The 24,925-nt window shown below is 41.2% G+C and overlaps 1 protein-coding gene across 8 annotated transcripts in view; it reads right to left on the bottom strand.

Annotated features, from left to right (window-relative positions):
* Positions 1 to 24,925, bottom strand: part of LOC126273178 (uncharacterized) — a 131,571-nt gene that overhangs the window by 90,878 nt on the left and 15,768 nt on the right. Inside the window, exons 1-2 of one of the 8 annotated variants that reach the window (XM_049976674.1) lie at positions 7,257 to 7,283; positions 5,623 to 5,688 (exon numbers count right to left, since the gene is read on the bottom strand). The exons of 2 other annotated variants lie outside the window; for them this stretch is intronic. In XM_049976674.1, the coding sequence (XP_049832631.1) occupies positions 5,623 to 5,625 (3 nt within the window). In that variant the 5' untranslated portion in view covers positions 5,626 to 5,688; positions 7,257 to 7,283. Of the gene's footprint in view, positions 1 to 5,622; positions 7,289 to 24,925 lie in introns of those variants that run through there. 5 more of the 8 variants (XM_049976673.1, XM_049976671.1, XM_049976667.1 and 2 more) reach the window with 5 other exon arrangements.

Below are 24,925 nucleotides of genomic sequence, written 5' to 3'. Positions count from 1 at the left end.
TGAATCACCACAGCTATGGTTAATACTGAACGGGAAAATAGTCATCGCAGTCACCTTAAGTGATTTAGGGAAATCATATAAAACCCCCTCAATTACAACATCAGAACCACTGGGCATTTGAGTACATGAAGCAAGCTTGATCACTTTCATCTCAATTCATGTTACTCTTCCTTAAAAATATAGTTCCACTACACATGTACAGCATGCTGCAACAAATTCTTTATGTTTAGTGCATCTTTCCATTTATGTCTTCAACCACCACCTTGATGGCCAATGCCACCCCCTCCTCAGCAATACCTTGATCTATTGGTCCAGTTTCACTATTTAACCGAATCTGTTCACAAATATCCTCTTTTGCTCTATTCTTCCTGTGTGATTTTATTACTGCACTTACATCTGCACCAAGTAAAAACATGTTTAACATTCTATGCATCACTCAACTATATAAACATACTGTGTGTATACCACTCTCAACCGTTTTATATGTAAGCCAGTAAATCTAATGGCATATAGCCTCAATTTTGGCAATTCTGATCCTTATAGATTCATTTCATTTCATAGCAACAGCCTGCTATAACCTCAATTCTGACTCATATCCTTCAGATTGTGTTTTCTTAAGCACAACTTGAGGACCACACCCGAACCATAAAAAACACTCCCATACTGTAGCATCACCACCTCTGTATTTCACTGTGAGTGGCAGTGGTGATGAGTCATATGCACTGATAACCAAATTAGCCACTGCTCCTTTACCTCTGTCCCAACTAATACCATACTTTTTGCGGTGGCTGTAGCCACACAGCTCTGGGGCATCGGGTAGTTTAAAAAATTTTCACAAGCTGTGACATGGTCGCAAATAGAACTGTGATTGAGAAAACTGTAGAATTAATTTCTTTATTTCTGTCTACGATCACAAAATTCTTAAGTTCTTCGACCACAAGTTTCAGTCAGCAATGACCCTTTCAGATCTGTTTTATTTCCTAATATAACAAAGATACAGTGGTGTCATCACAAGAACCACACAAAGATAAGCTGAGTTTGTGTTTATCTTTTGATAGTGCCACTATGGCTTCATTATACTAGGAAATGTTTTAAAACAGAACTGGAAACGGTCATTGTTTGTGTTTTATCTTTTGACAATACCACTGCAGCTTCATTATGTTAGGAAATGTTTAAAACAGATCTGAAAAAGGTCATTGCAGACCAAAACTGGCAGTCTAAGGACTTAATTTTGTTATCATAGACTGAAATAAAGAAATTTATTCTAGTTTTAAAAAAAGTGTCACCTGGCGACACCTACATTGGTCTTCCCTGAGTTAGAAGTGTTTCTCCACAAGTCTTCAAATGATGGGAGCCACCATAGAGATATGACTTTTCTCTGTCCCTTTCTTGTTCATCTGTGATGAGGAGTTTGCAATGGAAGAGGGTGACTTGTGGGACTCAGTAGTTCCCTCAGGCAGAGACCAACATCCATACCATCATGCACATGTGCCAGATCTTTTAGATCTATTGTTATCCACCCCCAGATTGTACTTTGGGCATATCAGCAGAAAGTTTTTTTTTTTTTTAGTTTTATCTTCTCATGCACACCACAGCAACATTACAACACAAGACAAAGCTATTATCTGGCAATGGTAGCTTCAAATCAATGGCAGATATCAGTTTTGTTCCACAAAGTAATGATAGTGTGATGTGTCACCTCCTGTGTGTGTGTGGGGGGGGGGGGGGGGGGGTACACATACAAGAAAAGAATAATTAATATTTCTTTTATATGTACATTAGTTTTTGGAATATTGGAATATCAGTTTGCAGTGGCGGCACAATCTGTAGTGTAGTTTGTGATCTAGGTTACATTGGTAGGTGACAGTATGGTCGAGAGTCAGTGCAGCAGTACCAAAGTATTTATCACATTTAAAAAGTATACTGGAATGACTCCTTACCCTCTCCCTTAAAACCCACATCCTTTCGTCTTTCCCTCTCCTTCCCTCTTTCCTGAGGAAGCTACCATCGGTTGCAAAAGCTAGTAATTCTGTGTGTGTGTTTGTGTGTTTTGTTCATTGTGTCTGTCTGCCAGCACTTTCCCACTTGGTAAGTCTTGGAATCTTTGTTTTTAAAAAGTATTCAAAAAGATAGATATGTTGCCATATGTTTCTGAGAATTATTAAATGCAGAATGAGAAAATTGTCTCGAAACCTTCACTAGACAAAGAAAGGCAGTAAACTTGTGTAATAAGACACAAGAAAATTAGTGACATTAATGTTCATTTGAAATTCCCTTCTGAAATAACTAGGCTATATCTAGCCTGCAAGTAGTAAAATTTGGGATTCGTAAGCAGCGTGACATCATGCCCATAGATTGATGACGTTACTGGAATGTCAGAATTAAGCTTCAAGAAATAATCACTAATGAAACTAACAACACAACGTCACAATGATATCCACAACACAAAAACATTAGCAAAACAAAAACTGACAAACAGGACCTCCACAGGGCTAGAAGATTTTGAAGTATGCACATTTTATGCAAACTTAGGGTGAAGGAGGGAGAAAGGAATGGAAAGGGAAAGAACTAATGATATCAGCGGCATCAGTTCTGTTAATACCTCCGAACAGATGGCATTTGAATATTTCAGACCCCTGTTAACACAAGCATTTTCACAATAGATGTAAATATAACTACAGAAAGAAAAGATAAATAGAGTGTCACGACACATTAGCCAACTTCACAAATGTGAATCAAACTGTCAAGTCACATTCCAGACTAAACCTGACCTTGGGTTACATTAGAGTTCAGTCTGTAATAATATCCTTCATAAAAAAAAAAACCACAAACAGAAAAAAAGGGTCACATCACTGTCCAAAAGAGAATGCAAGCACTGTGATCTACAATACACACACCATTTCTACTAGACTTACAAAGCTCAAGTAAACAACATAATTTGGGCCACCATCTGAAAAAAAAAATGAGACCCTGGAACACACACACACACACACACACACACACACACACACACACACACACACACACACACACGCGCGCACACACGCACACACAAAACCATCTAAACAAGAACATCATAAAAGCCACCTATGCAACATATACACCACGGTTCAAAGAATAAACAGTTGGCTCATGATGTTCACTAAATCCTAAATTTTCCTGAGTTTGACAATTTGTAACTGTGTTGCATAATGTTCTTGGTCACAAATGAAACAATTAATTCTGTGCTATTTCCCAGACACATAAATATAACAGTTTCTATGAACGGGGAGACTTCCCCAGCTGCCCATCTATTTACATGACATCCTACCTTTTTATTTTTGGACCAGGAATGAGCCCAAACAACTCTCCTCATCTAAAAAAATGGGTAATATCCAAGAATGACTGCCTATCAAAGTTGTGGGGTCCAAACGATACATATCGAACGTGCAATCCTAAATCGATCATGTGACTGGTGGCGGGCATTATGGTCAATTATTTGTGATTGTCATTTTAATCTGTTTTCCGTCATTCCCTTAGTTGCTCTAAATTACGTAACTCCGTGAATTATTTGTGAGTTGGTAGGGAAACACAGCTGATTTATGTCAGTAGTGAGTAGGATATCTGGTGTTTGACGTTTCTTCAACGGATTCTCACACATGGAAAAATCTAATTCCAAGCTTATCCAGTGTAGAAAATTGTTTGACTTTTTGTCGCAAATATGGAGTACTACCAGCCAAGGAAAGGAGGGACCGTGTAGACTGTGAAGGTGCAAAGTGTGTAAAACTTCGTAAGAAGAGTTTCAGTGCTGAAATACCATTACAATTTCATTGCGGACAGTGGGGAAAACAAATGAGTATCAGGAAGAATACATAGTTTGACTCTTCCAACTTATCCAGCCACACTAGCGTAATTCTTCTATCTTGCTGGATTCAAGACTACACCTTACAAGCAACAGCATCAAAAAGTGACTTATCTGCTAATACCGTGTGCAACTATTTTGGGTTTTGTAGAGAACTGTGTTATGTGGTAGTGACAAACGATAGTGTACCAATTGGTGGACTGAGCAAGAAGGAAGAATCAGAGAAGACGAGCTTCAAAGAGTGAAATCGATCACATCTGGGTATTCGGTGGAATTGAAAGAGAGTCCCGGAAGTGTTTTGTTGTCTTAGTATTGTCCATAGACAAGGTCACTTTAGTGTGTCTGATAAAGCACTTCATACTCCCTGGTAGTAAAGTCATTACAGGCGAGTTTCAGTCCTACAAGACACTCAAAGCAGAAGGATTCAACCACGAGTTCGTCAACCACTCTGTAAGAGTCCGCTTCTTCGGGTGACCTCAGTGTGCACACTCATAACATCGATCAGCTATGGAAATCTGTTAAGCCTTCCATTAAAAGAGAGAGGCATCCAGGACAAAGAGACGAACTGTACTTGTTTCAGTACCTCTACTTCCACAACTTGTGTTTGCAGGGAAAAGTTAATGCATGTGACACGCTACCCATATTCTTGCACGATATTGGCAGAGTTTACCAAGGCTATGGCAAAAACAGAATTGTTCCCGTAGCGTACACATTACAAGGAGTTTCACACGATGACAACACCGACTATGAGTAAGGTAAGTCGTCTCCTTTGTAATTACAAGTATTTATGTAATGCTCTTCCCTTGTCATTGGTGTAGTGACCACTGTGAACATACACATAACACCTGCCACCAGAGTCGCATAATCAATTTAAGATCACATGTTCAACATGTATCGTTTGGACCCTGTGACTTCGATCGACAATCACTATTGGACACACACACACAAAAGGGTTATATATATGTATATATATAAGGGGGGACTTATTCTTCTCAATCATGCCAAGTTGGCATGCAAAGATAGAATTAACTTATAGGGCGACCTACAGACTAATCTGGACTCAGAACCATGGTGTAACTTGGCATTTAGCACATAACCAACATTGCCAGAGGTGATACGCGATTGATTAAAATCAGGGTCTGAATCGCAGACCTTTTGATTAATGGTCTGGCACTAAAGCAAACGTGCAAAGAAGAAATCTATTAAGTTCACATTCTATTTCTATAAGAATAATAGTAAATCATTTAGGAATCCTCATTCCAGGACTCTTATTAACTACAACTGCATGCGGGGGGGGAGGGTGGAGCTAAACACTAAAATCTTGTAGGCACCTACTGAAGCTGTGTTGAATACTGGAAGCCACAAAGCACAGCTGTATCCTCTGATAAGCTGCCAACAACCTTTTGTCCAGTTTGAGATTGACAACAATAGTCAATACCACACATGAAAGGGAGAGTGGGTATCTACAAGCTGTTTCAAAAATTAATTTCAACATTACAAAATTTTTGATACAGAACTAAAAGAAAGTTGAATTTTAAACCAAACTAAACATATTTCTTCTTTACAACTTCCACATTATAAACAATTCTATCAACAGATGGATGCAGTAAATTAATTTTAACATTACAAAATTTTTGATACAACACAAAAAGAAATTTCAATTTTAAACAAAATTAAACATATTTCTTCCTTACAACTTCCACATTATAAACAATTCCATCAACAGTCGTATGTAGTCAATTGACCTTTAGATGGGCAACAAACTGTAACCTCAAACTCACCATCTCATTTGATTATTTAAATATCTCTTCTTAAATAGCAATAGCACATCTGGCAACAACGCTTTTCTATGTAAAAAAGGCAGTGTTCGTTAACAACATTACTCAAACTGTCTATAGCACATTTTCCCTCATAGTGCAATATTACTGTGGCAAAATAGTATCACATATACCTAGCCAAAAATAATACTCAACTTTTTAATACCAAATAACACTCACTGTCTACGCAATGCAATAATATACTTCAAGATTATTTAACCTCAACAGTGCAAATATTTCATTTGATATGATGTACGTCAATACAACTGTTTTGTGCATCATGTGAAGTCTGTAAGCAAGAAGTGGATATCAACAATAGAGATCTTTCCGAGACACTGACTGCAACAATGTTTTCAAATTCTACTGTTAGCTACGACACTTCAGAAAGTATTGTCCGAAAGTTGTTACTGTAAGCACTAGCAGATCCACTACAATCAATTTCGTGCGAGATCGTGTTTTTGGGGACAAAAAAGGACTCTCAGCATTTTTTTTTTATTGGATAAGAAAACAAACTACGTTTCTGGATTTTCAATTTGGCAATCGCTATTATCGTCTTTCACTAAGCACTACCCAACCTCTCACAATAGCTCCCACAAAAAAGTAATTATAAAAAACAATATACATTACAGTAATTCAGTTTACGACGTTCTCTACAAATTCGACGAATATTTCAGTAGAATTCGCACTACATAACTGCGACAATAACAATGAACAAGTCTACTGCAAAATAATGCTACGGGAAGTAACTTCAGGCGTTGCATTATGATTTACCAATATTTCGAGGCCAAAATAATATCCACTCCCCATCTCTGGTACGGGACCTTTGTATCTTACGATAGACGGTACAGGGAAGTCAGTTGAATTTTCATGGGCAGGAAGAAGATTCACAACCATTCCAACATCAACTCTCGCTAGTTCATGACAGAGTCGTGAATTGTCTGCTATGCGAACGCGGTCCAAAGGTGATGGAACACCACAAAACGCTTCCCATAAAACATCTAACAATGGGATGAAGTTACTTTTCTCACTGCTCCACACAACACACTCTTGTGATTCATCTTCGTTTCCTTTGACTACGAAATTGACACTTTCTTTCTGTGCGCAAACTGTTACTATCTTCACAACAGTGCCCATACGTATAACACGTGTGGAAACATTCTTCTCAGCAGAATCTACAGCTTTTGAAACAAAATTCGTTCTTGCTATGTAAATACTTTCCTGCATTTCACTGTGACAATGGTACTGTATCCCTAACACTATGCGAATAGCTACCACCGATTTATGACAGAATTGTTTACTTGCTCTATGCTAATCACTGGACCAAATGCTTATGACACAACTTTCGAAAACCGTTCACTAATAGAAATAAACACGCACACAGAGCTGTCACTGTCCTTAATGCCAATTGGTTGCGATAAGGAAAACAGACAATTTCATACATCAATTACTATAATACAAAGCTATGTCAGTGCAAGAAACATGCTGCTTGAAAACCTGCGATATTCGTAGTCTCTATATGATATTTATTACGTGCTAAGTTCATTGTAATGTAGAAAACGATGCAAAATGTTAGGCGGAACCCTTATCATCCTACCCACCTCACCTATCCACCATATTGTATATTTCTGTGACGTATTTTGTTGTCTCCATCGATATGGTGATCGACCATTTCGAATCAAACCGAGATGCGATATTTACAATCACAAGGTTTACATGCGACACATCTTCCGGAAGAAGAAAACGGAATTTCGGAAACCGTTTCTTCCTGTAGTGTTTGCATGTTGAGGTCTAAAGGGATCATGCCAGCCCAGATGGATATGGCGCCTGTTACAGTTTCTGATTTAGTTAGCACACTCGTTATTTCTCTTCAGTTAGACGAGCTGTAAATAGGTTCAGTCTAATATTTCAACTTTTTTACTCACTCTTCCCTGATGACCGTGATCGAACTGACACCTCTGCCCCTCCACACGCTCCTGACTTCCAGTACTTGGACAACATTACACACGCAGATTAAAACTGTGTGCCCGACCGAGACTCGAACTCGGGACCTTTGCCTTTCGCGGGCAAGTGCTCTACCAACTGAGCTACCGAAGCACGACTCACGGCCGGTACTCACAGCTTTACTTCTGCCAGTATCCGTCTCCTACCTTCCAAACTTTACAGAAGCTCTTCTGCGAACCATGCAGAACTAGCACTACTGAAAGAAAGGATACTGTGGAGACATGGCTTAGCCACAGCCTGGGGGATGTTTCCAGAATGAGATTTTCACTCTGCAGCGGAGTGTGCGCTGATATGAAACTTCCTGGCAGATTAAAACTGTGTGCCCGACCGAGACTCGAACTCGGGACCTTTGCCTTTCGCGGGCAAGTGCTCTACCAACTGAGCTACCGAAGCACGACTCACGCCCGGTACTCACAGCTTTACTTCTGCCAGTATCCATCTCCTACCTTCCAAACTTTACAGAAGCTCTTCTGCGAAACATGCAGAACTAGCACTCCTGAAAGAAAGGATACTGTGGAGACATGGCTTAGCCACAGCCTGGGGGATGTTTCCAGAATGAGATTTTCACTCCGCTGCAGAGTGAAAATCTCATTCTGGAAACATTACACACACTGAACTCAACATCCCGATCACCACTCAAGATATCATAGCTACACAACGCGCGAAACGCAACACTGCTCCCGGTCACAACCATGTTACCTACCATCACCTCCGTGAAGCTCCCGCCTCCTTCCTCTACACCCTGGCCAGACATGTGGTGTTGTCCACTTGCTTCTACCCCGACCTGTGGAAAACCTCCCGGATCCTGATGTTCCTCAAATGTGGCAAACCGCCATCCGCTGTCTCCTTCTACCGTCCCATGAGCCTTACTTTGGTCTTCAGCAAGTTCCTGGAATCCATCCTCATCTGACCCATCCACCAGCACCGCCTCCTTCCCTCTGCCCAATGTGGCTTTCGGCCGTCCTTGTGTACCGATAACCCTCTCCTTCACCGAACTAACCTCCTCTCCCAACAATTAAATTCCCGTCGCCCCGCCATCTTCCTCTCTCTCGACCTTGAGTCTGCCTACGACCGCGTATGGCATTCCGGTCTCCTATTAAGGCTCCAAACCTTCACCGTTCCTATTAACGATCGCCTCCTTCCTTTCTCACCGTCCTTCCTATGTCTCCATCCATAACACGGATTCCTACACCTTCCACCCCTCCGCTAGTGTGCCCCAAGCTTCCGTCCTCTCCCCTCTTTTCAACCTTCTTTACATGGTGGAGATTCCACTGCCTTCACCGCACTTACACCTTCTCCAATATGCCAATGACACCGCCTTCCTCGCCCTCACCCCGACCCTGCAATGCTCAGCACCTTCTCTAATCCCATCTTGACCAGATCACCATTTGGTGTAACCAGTGGCTGCTCGAGGTCAATTCTTCCAAAACCCAGACAATCATTGTAGGCAACACTACCCTTTCCTTCCATCTCCTAGATTTTTATCTCACTGTCTACGGCCATCCTATCAACCTCACCCCGACCCTCAAGTACCTTGTTGTCACCCTTGACCTTCACCTCTCCTAGACCCCCCATCACCAGACGATCCAAGCCATGACCACCCAGAAGCAGTATTGGGAAATTGGTTTACGAAATTCCGTTGTGGAAGCTACATGTAAACGAGGTGACGGTAATATGATCTATACAACTTTGAATACATCATTATCACAGTAACTCTTTGCATCATAGCTGCTACGATGGTACATCTTAAAAGTCCAAGAAGTCTATATGAGATGTGGTGCAGTGAATGATCGATTCACACTAGATGTCAACGGAGCGCACAGGACGAGAGGGCAACGTCACAGTCAAATGGAGATGTGTTTACACTAGACGACACGCCAACACAACTACCATTTGATTAATCCAGTACCGAACGGTTCAAGTAAGATTTTGAGATCATCCACACCTGATGTCAAAACATTCTGTACATTTTAGTGGTGGCATTCACAAAGGCTGTCAACGGGACAGAACGTTACGTCACCTCACCGTCAAGGTTTCTCGGGAAGAAAGTTTTGACCTTGACATTGCTGGTGGTGGTTGTGGTGGTGGTGGGGGGGGGGGGAGTGTGGGGGGGGGGCTGTGTCACCATCTGCTAACATGAGAAGTAAGACTATTGTAGCGGCGCAAGCACAAGATAGGACCCAATGCTAAAATCTGAATGCTCGCCAACGCCTGCAAGCTGAGCACTAACATTATGCCAGTTGGTCTCCAATCACGACACAGGTGCTGGACCAATGACAGCATTTGGAGACATTTCGACGTCACTTGACAGGCTACGTGTGTGACCTCAACCGCTACAAGACTGGTCTTGCATTCTATAAAAGCAGGGCGTCCAGCCAGATGCATCTGGTCTTCGAATCAACGTCTGCTCTATGCTATCTTCCACAATGAGATGGACAATATTCATGGACCACTTCATCATGACCTACTGCTAGGCGCCAGCTGCAGCCTGGATGGGCCAGGGGCGTTATGCATGAACCGATGGATGTCACTACAGTCACGATATTGTGATCCTAAAAAATGGTTCAAATGGCTCTGAGCACTATGGGACCCAACTTCTGAGGTTATCAGTATCCTAGAACTTAGAATTACTCAAGCCCAACTAACCTAAGGACACCACACACACATCCATACCCGAGGCAGGATTCGAACCTGCGACTGTAGCGGTTGCGCAGTTCCAGACTGTAGCGCCAAAACTGCTCGGCCACCCCGTCCGGCTCGTGATCCTATATGGCAGTAGCAGTTCTGACAAATGAACTAAAGCAGCAGCTCGTATATCTGAAGGACAATTTCAATTTGGAAGTTATTGCTGCCTTTCCTTACTTTGTAGCTCCCATCTTTATTCTCGTGAGCTACACGAGATATATAGAAAGAAGTGGGTTCCCCACTAGTAAAATCCTGCAGTTATATGTCTAACTGGTAGCAGGTATCAGTTTCTATGCACAGTCAGTTAATAACAGACTTAAACTAAAGGTCTGGATTTCAAAACCGCATAGATACTGTGACCTTATCCCCTTTATTGCTTCTTTCACCTCTGGCAACCATTTGTTAATGCGAAAAATGCCAAGTTACGGCAGGGCACAGACTCCACGTTAAAATGGATTACCTAGTTCTAAGAGTCCTATTTGACAGGATGGTATGCAAGAACATGTTATAAACAACTTCTTTGTAGGCGCCCTCTTAATTAATTTTGGACCATACCACTAAAAAATAAGAGGAATTATTTTTCTTTTCAATGTGAAACTTTAATTTCTTCAAATATTTCAATGTCTAACATTAAAGTCTCTGTTTCCATCGTACTCCCACATTACTGACAATGCTATGCAGTGTTTTTCAAATCTAACTTGCGTCTGTAAACTGTGCTCATCAATTCTTTCACATGCATTGTGTTTCTCATACACCGATGAAACATACTCTAAGTCAAATGCGTCACTGGAACTATTATGACAAGAGATACTCTGGTGGCAACGAGAAACTTCTATCATCCATTTAATATGTGGTGCACATATTTGAAAACTTGTGAAACTCTTTAAACTACGTAATCACTTTTGAAAAGTATCACTAGAAGGGACATAGTATAGCGAGGAAACTGCAAAGACTGCAGAAACATCTGTCGGGTCATACATAATGACACCAACCATCCTCCCTTACAGCGTCATGAACGTTAGCCAATCAGAAATTTTCGTCTTATGGCAGCCGCAGCCTTCACACAGCCACCTCCAATTCAGCAGCAGCATTGTCTGTCGAGGGGTATATTCAGACCGACGTCTGATACCTTTGCCGGACCCCGCAGTCTGACAGCCACACGGAGATGCTGGATTCGTTGCCTGCTGTACCTAAGAGCAACGAGAGAGAGACAAATTAGGCCGCTACCACTCCTGCAAATCTTAGAACATGTCAACACAAATTACACTTGCTGCCTGAGTTTTGGGGCTATCCTCTCTTCCTTTAAATAATTGGCGGATTTACTTCAGTCAGCTAACCCTGCACGGGAGGCGGGAAGCGAGTTGCACAGCTATTTAGAGTTCCAACTGAGAATGTTAAAGATTCAGAACGAGAAATAATCTCAGTGACTGTAAACATTAAAGGTGAGTCAAATGCGATAATTCGATTCTCTTCAGACGCCAAATCTCAGGGGCTGTGGCGGCAGCAAGATTTACAGAAAACTTGGAGAATATCATGAGCGTTTCCTTATTATGCTAATGTAGTAGCAAGCTCCAATTTGCCAACTATAGATCGTGCGATTCAAACTGGTATCAGAACCATGAATTCGTTTAATATTATTCTGAATGTTTTTTTCTTAAAAATAGTTCAGACGTTTACAGAACCTACTCATGAGGGTGACTTCACCGATTTCCTAGTAACTAACAAACCCGAATTTCTCGAAACAGTTAATGTATAAGAGGGAATCAGTAATCATAAGGCTGATCCTGCATCAGTGACCATAGGTGAGGAAATATTTCCTATCAACGGTGAAAACAAACGAAGTACAAGGTATCCAAGAAGTGAACATCAAATATACAACTCTGGGAGTTTTCCTCAGGTTGGAAGCCAAGTAAACGAAATTAAACACTAAATATTATGAGATTATTGGATGGAAAAGCAAATGGAACAGTCTGTCTAGATGGATGAAACATGAAGTAACTGCATTTACGAGGGTCACTCCAAAAGAAATGCACACTATTTTTGTAAAAATACAGTTTTCATTCTGCATGTGTGAAAGTTTTACAGTATGTAGATACATCCTTCCCGCTTGTTTTCAAACTTAGTCCAACCTGTTCCCGTGAGTGGCTTCGTCACAGCATGTGTGCAAGATGGCTGCTACACTTGACGTTTGTCATAAGCTACGTGCTGTCATAGAATTCCTGTGCCGTGAAAACGAGACAGTGTGAAACAATCACAAGAAGTTGACAAAGGTGTATGGAGATGCCGCTGTCGATAGCAATACAGTTAATTGGTGGGCAAGCAGGTTACTCGATGAAAGCGGGCATGGCAATGTTCAGGATTGTCCTCGCTGTGGCAGGCCTTGTACTGCGCACACTCCAGACAATGTGCAGAGAGTTAAAGAATTGGTGACTGCTGACAGACGCATCACAGTGAACAAATTGTCGCGCTACGTTGGGATAGGGGAAGGAAGTGTTTGCAGAATACTGAAAGGCCTGCCAGGGTGGCCGAGCGGTTCTAGGCGCTACAGTCTGGAACCGCGCGACCGCTACGGACGCAGGTTCGAATCCTGCCTCGGGCATGGATGTGTGTGATGTCCTTAGGTTAGTTAGGTTTAAGTAGTTCTAAGTTCTAGGGGACTGATGACCTTAGAAGTTAAGTCCCATAGTGTTCAGAGCCATTTGAAACAACCAGTACTGAAAGTGTTGGCGTTAAAACAGGTTTGTGCCAGTTGGGTTTCCAGGATGTTGACAGTGGCTCACAAAGAAACAAGAAAAACGGTATGCAGAGAATTTTTGGAATAGTACGAGAATGGTGGAGATGAATTACTTGGAAGAATTGTGACAGGTGATGAATCATGGCTGCATCATTTTTCACCATAGACGAAGACGCAATCAATGGAGTGGCATCACGCAAATTCACACCTTCTGCTGGAAAAGCCAGCAGGAGTGGCCGAGCGGTTCTAGGTGCTACAGTCTGGAAGCATGTGACCACTACTGTCGCAGGTTCGAATCCTGCTCCGGGCATGGATGTGTGTGATGTCCTTAGGTTAGTTAGGTTTAAGTAGTTCTAAGTTCTAGGGGACTGATGACCTCAGAAGTTAAGTCCCATAGTGCTCAGAGCCATTTGAACCATTTGCTGGACAAGTTACGGCTTTGGTGTTTTTCGTTTCTGATGGACTCTTGCTTGTGGACATCATGCCAAGTGGAACCACAATAAATTCTGAAGAAGATGTGACGACACTGAAGAAACTTCAAGCTTGACTGAGTCGTGTTCGACCACATCAGCAAAAGCAGGATGTTTTGCTGTTGCACGACAATGTACGGTCACATGTCAGTCAAAAAACCATGAAAGCGATTACGAAACTCGGATGGACAACACTGAAACACCCGCCTTACAGTCCTGACCTGGCTCCATGTGACTATCATCTCTTTGAGAAACTGAAAGACTCTCTTCGTGGAACAAGGTTTGAAGATGACTCCCTTGTGCACGCTGCCAAACAGTGGCTCCAACAGGTTGGTCCAGAATTTTACCATGCGGGTATACAGGCGCTGGTTCCAAGATGGCGTAAGGCAGTTGAGAGGAATGGAAATTATGTTCAGAAATGAAAATATTGTTCCTAAAGGATGTATCTACACACTGTAAAACTTTAAAAAATGTAGAATAAAAGATGGATTTTTTAAAAAATAGTGTGCATTTCTTTTGGAGTGACCCTTGTATTTCAGTAACTTTTGCACACAAAACAAAACAAAAAATTACAAATCTCAGATGCGATTTGACTAAGCATAGACACAATTCAATTATTAAGGAATGGGAGGATTGATTCAGCTCAACATTCTTCATGGACATTTGTCATGTGGTGTTGATGGCGAGATGCGCTGGCTTGGAACGGCGCGTCGCCTGGGAGTGTGCAGTGCGTGTCAGATGCTCTGCACTAGAGATGGGTGGTTCGCTAACGAACAGGTGCAAAGGAACGGTTCACCAAGATGAACGAAAAGACAGAGGAAAGAATTCCAAGGAACGATCGGTTCATAGTTCACTTTGGTCGTGGCGGTCTACTTATAGTCTCTGGGAACGAGGAACGATCGGTTCATAGTTCACTTCGGTCGCGGCGGTCTACTTATAGTTCCCAGGAACGAGAACAATCGGTTCATAGTTCACTTCGGTCGCGGCGGTCTACTTATAGTTCCCGGGAACTAGGAACGATCGGTTCATAGTTCATTAGTTCACTTCGATCGCGGCTTTCACTTCGGCAGTTCTCGTTCCAGCCTCGGTCGCGTGTTCGTCTCAGTTTCGGTCTCCATCGGCCGCACTCGTCGTTCTTCGCATGACCATCTGTCTCAGTTCCACTGCCGACTGCTCCTAGTTAGTTCAGTATCCAGTTGTTCGTTTCGTTCACTACGCTCGCCCATCTGACATGTTCCAAACTGTTCTTGCACTTGCGTCTGGCTATTCAGTGTCCACGACCGGCAATCAAAAAGTATTTTATCGTTACTTAAATTAGATAAAAATTACGTTGTATGTAATAGGAACATCTTTTCAGGTAACAAAAGGGCATATTAGTTCACTGCATATTTATTTGGTTTCATCGACTTGATTTAGCAACTAACTTTCAATAATTTGCTTACTATTTAGTGTAAGAAAATTCAATTAAACACCTTTTATGTATCTTTCATAAACAAAACATTAAATTTAGGAAGGCTCTAATTTTTAAATTTGGTTGTTTCCAATTTGCATTACCTGCTAGTTTGGTTTCTTTTCGAGAAAAAAAAGTAGGTTGTGGATCATTTTGGCTCAGTAGGAAAAGCGGTCACTCTCCATTTAAAAGCACATTGATTGCCATAAAATCGTATTTACTTATTATCTCAAAAAACATTTGTTCAGAAGGAGATTTCAAACCAAAAACTTTACAACTGCAAACTTAATTATTATTATTATTGCTGCATTAACTTTAATAATGTAACATAATAACCTAATTTTTACTAAGCGTGTGACGCAAGTATGATGAGAAAACCACATTTTATTTTATGCTTCCATAAAGTCTTCTTCTTCTACGAACTCAGAGACAACGTGAAGTATATATAGGGTGTAAACGATTATTGTTCACAATGTAGCATAGCTATGTAATGGAAGTGGAACGAAGAATTTTATACATGACACTTGTGGTCTATAAAGTTGGGAAACAGCCACCAACAGTTTTACAAGACTACATGTGCTATAGCCCATGCGCGTCGCGTGAGATTTTCATGCTCTCTTCTCGAGCTCTCTACACATCGTCATCGATTGTTTTGCCATTGTTGCTTGCATTTGCTTGTTATTTCTTCACTGCCTAATTATTACATGTTTGTCTGTTTGTTGTATCTGCTCGTAAAGGGCAACACATCGTCCGTAATTGGCGTGCAGTCTGTACTCGGGGCCGGTTTTCCGTGCGCCACCCTATATTATTTCCCTGCGATCAGTCACACAACGCTACAGTTGGCTAAACGAGACGTTCTGCAGAATCACAGAAATTACTTCTAAAAGTTTGTAAGAATTCTGCAATGAATAAAAACTCTATACTCCAGGGGGGAGGCAAGTGCCCCCTCTTGGTGCCCTCCATCCTTCAGTCACCTACACTACTAGTTTTCAGTTTTTCATAAGAACCATATACCAAGCACATATGAACGGTGAACGATTAAAAACGAACGGTTCCCAAAAAAGAACGATCAGCAGTGCACTAGTTCCCAAGGATGAACGAGTTTGCCCATCACTACTCTGCACGGTGGCACACAGCTGTGCAGCGGGAGTCCGGAACGTCGCCCGCAGTTACAGGTCGCCGCAGTATGTTCCCGTAGCCGGAGCAACGTTCCCACGCTGTCGGAAGGCGAATGTTGGTGGTGGAAGGAAGAGCCATGTCCTCTAGCTTCCGTGCTGTTTCACCGACTCCTCTCTCCTCTCCTCATCCATAACTTGACGCTGTCATCTCTGAACTAAATTTGCATGCTGCTCAATGACTGACCGCCATTTCATGACCACAGCTCTCTGTACAGGGTGTAAATTTCCTATCTTGTGTGAGCTGGCGTGTGACTCGGGCACTAGGGTCTTTCTCACGATTTCAGTGTCGAGGTTGTTCCCAGCACTGGTCGTTCATTGTTTCGATGTTCTTCTGCATACCTAAGTTGTTTTGAAAGCAGCCATACAACACTTCTTCGTAAAGGCTCACTCTGCACGAAGCCTGAATATATCACGTTATATTATAACCTGCTGGCGTTCGTGATTTGTAAGGAACATCCTTCCTGTCTGGAAAACATATTTTTAAGCGGGCTGACTTCTCTCGCAGAGCTTTAGTTTCACATTTTTAGTTATGCCTTAGCGTGTCAAACTCAGTCGGCTATTTACACAAGCTGTTGCCTTTGATGAAAAGATACAGGTCATGCACAAACAAACGAAGATCATAACAAGTAAACGATACATAACGAACACAAATCACACCGAACGGGGTGATAACGTCACAGGCGCACATGAGACACATACAAATTAAATGTGTAATCAAGACTTGTGAAATCAAAAACAAACCAAAGAGATATACACTGAAGAGCCAGAGAAACTGCTACACCTGCCTAATACCATGTAGTGCCCCCGCGAGCATGCCGAAGTGCCGCAACACGACGTGGCATGGACTCGACTAATGTCTGAAGTAGTACTGGAGAGAACTGACACCATGAGCCCTGCAGGGCTGTCCATAAATCCGTAGGAGTACCAGGGATGGATATATCTTGTGAACAGCATGTAGGAACGCATCCCAGATACGCTATATAATGCTCATGACTGGGGAGTTTAATGGCCAGCGGAAGTGTTTAAACTCAGAAGAGTGTTCCTGGAGCCACTCTTTAGCAGTTCTGGACGTGTGGGGTGTCGCATTATTCATCTCTTCCTGCTGGTATTGCCAAGTCCGTCGGAATAAACACTGGACATGAACGGATGCAGGTGGTCAGACAGGATGCTTATGTATGGATGACCTGTCAGAGTCGTATCTAGACGTATCAGGGGTCCTATATCACTCCAACTGCACACGCCCCATACCATTACAGAGTCTCCAGCAGCTTGAACAGTCCCCAGCTGACACGCAGGGTCCATGGATTCATGAGGTTGTCTCCATACCTGTACATGTCCATCTGGTCAATACAATTTGAAACGAGACTTATCTGACCCGGCAACATGTTTCCAGTCCTCAACAGTCCATGTCGGCGTTGACGAGCCCAGGTGAGGCATAAAGCTTAGTGTCGTGCAGTCAGCAGGGTTACACGAGCGAGCCTTTAGCTCAGAAAGCCCATATCGATGATGTTTCTGAATGGTTCACACGCTGACCCTTGTTGATGGCCCACCATTGAAATCTGCAGCAATTTGTGGAAGAGTTGTTCTTCTGCCACGCTGAACGATTCTCTTCAGTTGTCGTTGGTCCCGTTCTTGCAGGATCTTTTTCCGGCTGCAGCGATGTCGGACATTTGATGTTTTATCGGGGTCCTGATATTCACTCGTGAAGTGGTCGTACGGGAAAATCCCCACTTCATTGCTACCATGGAGATGCTGTGTCCCCTCGTTTGTACGGCGACTATACATTAACACCATGTTCAAACTCACATCTTAAAAACCTGCCATTGTAAGAGGAGTAACCGATCTAACGACTGCGCCAGACACTTGTCTTATATTGGGCGTTGCCGACCGCAGCGCTGTATTCTGCATGTTTACATGTCTCTGTATTTGAATAAGCATTCCTATACCAGTTTCTTGAATGAGAATTCTATTGATCTACACGACACAAAGATTTAAGATAAGTGAAACAAAAATGAACTGTACACCACAATGATGTCTATCCCCTTAATACCTGAATAAATATCTTCTTTGAAGATAATCAAACTTTATGTCACTCTAGCTGTAACGCAAACGCTCACGAGGTTACAGCACATGTCAGAAGCGTTGATAGCCTCCCAGAGAATCTGTACCTACTGAAACTGGCGCTCGGAAACAGCCTTCCATCTATGAGACTCACACTGGTATCATGCGAATTAGCGACACTCCTCGTTAAGGGGTTAACAAAGAGTTATACGTCAGAAATGCCAACACAGAAAACATACAAGACACTAAGAATTATTATTATTCATCATCAATCTCTGTAAAATCGATACAGAATGGGTGTCCGTTCAAACATTTGGTCATGCAACACAATAAATTTTTGATGGCATACATTACTGGACTGCCATGGGATAATAGGACTGGATGGGTAGCACCTTAACATTTTTACTAACAGTGCCGAACTTTGCGAGGTCTCCATCTTTTTTACTAGATTGCATATTGTCAGTTGTGGGACCTGCATGAAAGGACTCGAATGTCTAAGAAAATAAAAATAAAATTTCAATCGAGTCAACTATGTGAACCGTACAAACGAACTCGAATGATGTCAACAACACAAAAACAAACTATGTGTGTTGTTGTTGTTGTTGTGGTCTTCAGTCCAGAGACTGTTTTGATGCATCTCTCCATGCTACTTTATCCTGTGCAAGCTTCTTCATCTCCCAGTACCTACTGCAACCTACATCCTGCTGAATCTGTTTAGTGTATTCATCTCTTGGTCTCCCTCTACGATTTTTACCCTCCACACTTCCCTCCAATACTAAATTGGTGATCCCTTGACGCCTCAGAATATGCTCTACCAACCGACCCCTTCTTCTAGTCAAGTTCTGCCACAAACTCCTCTTCTCTCCAATTCTATTCAATACCTACTCATTAGTTATGTGATCTACCCATCTAATCTTCAGCATTCTTCTGTAGCACCGCATTTCGAAAGCTTTTATTCTCTTCTTGTCTAAACTATTTATCGTCCATGTTTCACTTCCATACATGGCTACACTCCATACAAATACTTTCAGAAAAGACTTCCTTACACTTAAATCTATACTCGATGTTAACAAATTTCTCTTCTTCAGAAACGCTTTCCTTGCCATTGCCAGTCTACATTTTATATCCTCTCTACTTCGACCATCATCAGTTATTTTGCTCCCCAAGTAGCAAAACTCATTTACTACTTCAGGTGTCTCATTTAACAATCTAATTCCCACAGCATCACCCGATTTAATTCAACTACATTCCATTATCCTCGTTTTGCTTTTGTTGATGTTCACCTTATATCCTCTTTACAAGACACTGTCCATTCCGTTTAGCTGCTCTTCCAGGTTCTTTGCTGTCTCTGACAGAATTACAATGTCATCGGCAAACCTCAAAGTTTTTTATTTCTTCTCCATGGATTTTAATTCCTACTCCGAATTTTTCTTTTGTTACCATCACTGCTTGCTCAATATACAGATTTAATAATAACAGGGATAGGCTACAATCCTGTCTCACTGACTTCCCAAACATCGTTTCTCTTTCATGCCCCTGGACTCTTATAACTGCCATCTGGTTTCTGTACAAATTATAAATAGCCTTTCGCTCTCTGTATTTTACCCCTGCCACCTTTAGAATTTGAAAGAGAGTATTCCATTCAACATTGTCAAAAGCTTTCTCTAAGTCTACAAATGCTAGAAACGTAGGTTTGCCTTTCCTTAATCTTTCTTCTAAGATAATTCGTAAGGTCAGTATTGCCTCACGTGTTCCAACATTTCTATGGAATCCAAACTGATCTTCCCCGAGGTTGGCTTCTACCAGTTTGTCCATTCGTCTGTAAAGAAGTGTTTTGCAGCCATGGCTTATTACACTGATAATTCGGTAATTTTCACATCTGATAGCTCCTGCTTTCTTTGGGATTGGAATTATTATATTCTTCAGGTATTTGGCCTGTCTCATACATGTTGCTGACCAGATGGTAGAGTTTTTTCAGGGCTGGCTCTCCCAAGGCTATCAGTAGTTCTAATGGAATGTTGTCTACTCCTGGGGACTTGTTTCGACATAGGTCTTTTAGTGCTCTGACAAACTATTCACACAGTATCATATCTCCTATTTCATCAAATTTAAGAGACCTTTGGAGAAAAGAGAACCAACTGCATGAATATCAAGAGCTCAGATGGAAACCAAGTTCTAAGCAAAGAAGGGAAAGTTTCAGTTTCTGTAAATAATTAAGTCGTATGTAGGACTTGCTAACATGTTTTTATTATTTACAGTCTGACATGTCATGCATGACAAGCGAACAAATTATTTGTTTGAAGTAGGTATTTGCAATTACTAATTATTCTTACAAGTTTCAAATAATTTGTAATGAAATTCAAGCTTTACTTCAATACAAAATCAAGTTATGACATAACACTGGCCAAAATTGTTTACTTTTTACAGTCTATATATTATCTATAATCATAGACAGGGGTGGAGAGTAATTAACATTCCGAAATTCGCGATCTTTTGGACGCGTTTCCTGTTGAGGCGTCATGTCAAGATCATTCTGAAGTTCTCCTTCTGTAAATAAATAATCATATGTACAACTGGATAAACTTTATCATCGTTAGAAGACTAAAATATATTACATGAAATATAAATAGCAAACTTACGAAAGCAGCCTATTAATTCTTACATGTTTCAATATATCACCAAGTCGAAATTCCAGTAAATGTGTTATAATTACCTGCAATATCTGTCATCTTCGGAATCGTCATAAAATTCTCCTTCAGACCCCGAGTCACTGTATAGAACATCCAAAATTTCTTGATCTGTAAGCGATCGTCTGTACTGTGACATGTTGTCGGTACTGCTTATGCGTGGGTATGTCAGAATCTAAAGACATGAACATTTCTCTTGTTGATGCTGCTATCTATTGAATGTTTTGCATAACTAAACCATCAAGCTGCATAACGAAACACACATGGAGGTCTCCTTATGCCTCCATGGAAACACATGAACTGCGTGTTTTCTGTGCATTTTTTTTATGCTGCGAGCATAGCTCTTTGCTCGTTGGCAAGGCTTAGTGCAGCGACCGCAAAGTATTAAACACAGCTTCATACCTACTGATTCATATAAAAAGTCGATCCGTTATCACCTAACAACGATAGCATCCACTTAAACCTTCTATATGAGGACGTCATTGGGATTTGTGCCAGAAACTGTAGGGCTTTATTGTAAACACGGGCATGGAAGAGGAATGACACCACATATGTGTGTGCTTTAATAGCAGAAAGATGGGACATTCCGGAAACATACTGCCAAGACAAAATGCCATATTGTGTGGATAATACTGCGGGATCAAGAGGCATATACTGTGAAATATTGGCAAGCAAGTGCTGGAAATCATTTCAATGAAATATAAAGAACTATGGCTGTTTCACGTAAAGTGGAGTTGGCTGTTGCTAAGGTGGACTATTCCAACAGTTCTGAGATGTTGACAATTATCTTACGGCTCGGGATATAGCAGAAAATTTGGGAAAGAGGTGTGTGACTACCTGATGTCAAACAACTTCAATGCAGCAATACTATAATAAAAAGGAGGAAACTGTCAGCTGTACATAATGTACTGTGTGGGGCACTCTTCTATTATATATATATATATATATATATATATATATATATATATATATATATATATATATATATATATAGGATGTGATAGGCATACATAGAGCGACTTGTAGGATAGTCTGCTAAAAGAGGGGGCTGACAGGCATGTTGCATAAGATTACCTTATATCTCGTTATACAACAGACACATGTGTCGATTCTTCATGGTAGCAAAGTTGTCAATCACGTTATCTTTAGGTTTCTGATCGCCTGCTAGTTGTTTAAACGAGTTTTTGTCTATGAGAATTGCGCAGAAAGAAACTTATCATTTGTCACTGAATTGCGGAGGCAATTATTAATTCTTTTAAGTACACTGATACTTTTTCCGGTCTTGGAAACTGACATACGGCCGGGAGATTGGTGTGCTGACCACATGCCCCTCCATATCCGAATCAAGTGACGCTTATGGGCTGAAGATGACTGGTCGGTACCGTTGGGCCTTCATGACTTGTTCAGCTGGAGTTTTTTTGTAGTTTTTAGTGCTCATACTTTTATCAGAAGACGCTGCAGTGACAGGGGACATAAGGATCAATTTGATAAACTTTGTTACTACATTATAAATATTTTGAAGACCACTGTCCATTATTAGTTTAAGAAGGTGTGTTGGTGGTAAAAATTTATGTTATTCATCACATATACATATGTTTCATAACTCATTTTCCAGGCGTTCTTTATTGAAGATTGGTAAGTTGTGAGATAGACATTCAGTTTTATTATTGGGAAACTTGTTATATAATTTCCTGGCTGATTCTTTTCAAGAATCCTATAAACTGAATATACTGAAGATCTTCATCACCAGCGATGAAGAATAAAGCTTTTGACAAAGCAAGCCACTTATGCTGGCCAAATATCAGAAAATCATTAAACGAACACTAACCAAAGAACCTGAGACAGGATATAGAGATGGTCAACTAATACAAAAATTTCTTTACAAAGTGAAGCAGGAAAAGGAATTAAGCTGCATTAATAATCTAACCAACCTAAAAACACTGTTGAACGACTCTGCATCCCAGCCTTTGTCATTTGTGGTGATATTTTGGGAAAGTCTTTCAACTCATAGTATTTAAGATCTATTGTCTCAACAGCTCATAAATTGAAATTTAAGAGAGTAGTACAAGTTTGAGCAATCTGAAACCTTCATTTACTAAGAATTGTGTTCTCTTTGAGGACTTCCTAAAAAAGTGGATATACTTGCGCAAGATTGTAAATGAAAAACATAACTTCTTTGATATTTTTATAACAATGTAACAGCATTCCATTAAGTTTATGAGCATTAAAGTGCAAAAATATAGCTCATTCGCGTTTTTGTTTAGCAAAATTTGGACAATTCCATGTCTTCTGCCATTACTGGGGCTACATCATACGTCTGGCTCACCATTTTGTCAATAACTACTCAAACATCAAGTGTGTAGAGTACAATTATTTCTGATAAACCCTGAGCAATAATGTCTGTAGAAACATTGTGAAAACCAATAAATATTTCTGTGAGACCATCCTGTGAACAAAACCTAGGAACAATATTCATTTCTGACTTACAAGAAACATGCAGCGTTCCATCTGCTTGCACAGGCTCACATGACTGTAGCTTTTCTTTAATGTTATCGTTAATGGCACCAGTAACCGATTCTGTTAACTCGTTTTAAATTGTCCTTGATATTCCTTTTAACCCAGAAGTGCTCTGCAAGTGACTATGTGTAAACTGTTCCTGTCTAGACAAAAGTTCCAACAATTCATAGTGATTCCCTTTGTTGTCTGAACATTCGTCTTCACAGTGTTTTCTGAATTCCAGCACTTGTTTGCCAAAGAAACAAACAAAATCAATAAGTCTCTCGAGTACGAATTTATTTTGTTTCACAATCACACTACGTTTTATGGCTAGAGATTTGGCTCCTTCAAAAATTGAACATGCAATCAATCCATGACCCAAAACCGCAAATTCTCTAGGCTCTGAAGGTACTTTCTTGAAGTCTGACTTTTCTCGGCTTTTCTGTCAAAATTTTTTGTCGCACATACGAGGGGAGACCCAAAAGAAACCGGATTCCGAGGGTGCTGCCACTCATAGACGTAGTGCAGGGTTCTCACCCTAGACCTTCATGTAACAGCTGTGCAGACGGTGTCAGTGTAGAGCTGAACGTTCAAGTGTGGTATTGTGTTTCTCTGATTGTTGGCGGGTTACCTTTGCGAAGTCGTCATGGCAACTTTAAAAGAACAATGAGTGTGTGAGAAACTTTGTTTTCTGCTTAAAAAACTGCAACGGAGACACACCAAATGCTTCAGGAAGCTTTCCAGGAGGACTCTACAACCGCACACAGGTTTTCGAGTGGTTTGGGCCCTTCACAGGTGATGAGATGTGTGTTGAAGACCAAACTCGTTCAGGACGCCCTTCATCAAATGAGAAGAACATTGAAAAGGTACGTCAAAAGATCAACGAGGATCGTCGCCAAACGATCGACCAAATTTCAGCAGAGACAGAAATCAGTTGGAGCTCGTACCAGCGGATTTTGAGTGAGGATTTGCACATGAGACACGTTGCTGCTAAATTTGTTCTGCCCCTTCCATACAGGACCAAAAAACCATCCGCATGAATGTGTGTCAGGGCTTAAAAACAGAGATTTTATGTGATCCAAACTTCTTGAACAAAGTCATTACAGGGGATGAGAGTTGGTATTACGGATATGACCCAGAAACCAAGCAAGCGTCAAGCCAGTGGAGGACTCCCAAATCTCCCAAACCAAAAAAAATCAAGGCCAGTGAGGTCAAATGTGAAGACGATGATCATTGTCTTTTTTGATGTTCGTGGAATTGTGCATCTGGAATTCGTACCCCCTGGCCAGACTGTTAACCAGCACTTTTACTTGGATTGTTTAAGGTGTCTGCGAGAGGATGTGAGAAGGAAACCCTCGGAACTTTGGCGATCAGATGATTGGTTTCTGCATCACGACAACGCTCCAGCACACACGGCCTTACGAGTGACCTACTACTTGGCATCTCATAGGTGGTCCGTCGTTCCCCACACTCCGTATTCGCTGGACATAGCCCGGTGCGACTTT

This window comes from Schistocerca gregaria, chromosome 5 (genome assembly GCF_023897955.1).
Source record: "Schistocerca gregaria isolate iqSchGreg1 chromosome 5, iqSchGreg1.2, whole genome shotgun sequence".
In the NCBI taxonomy this organism is placed as follows: domain Eukaryota; kingdom Metazoa; phylum Arthropoda; class Insecta; order Orthoptera; family Acrididae; genus Schistocerca; species Schistocerca gregaria.
This window is presented reverse-complemented; position numbering and strand designations above follow the sequence as displayed.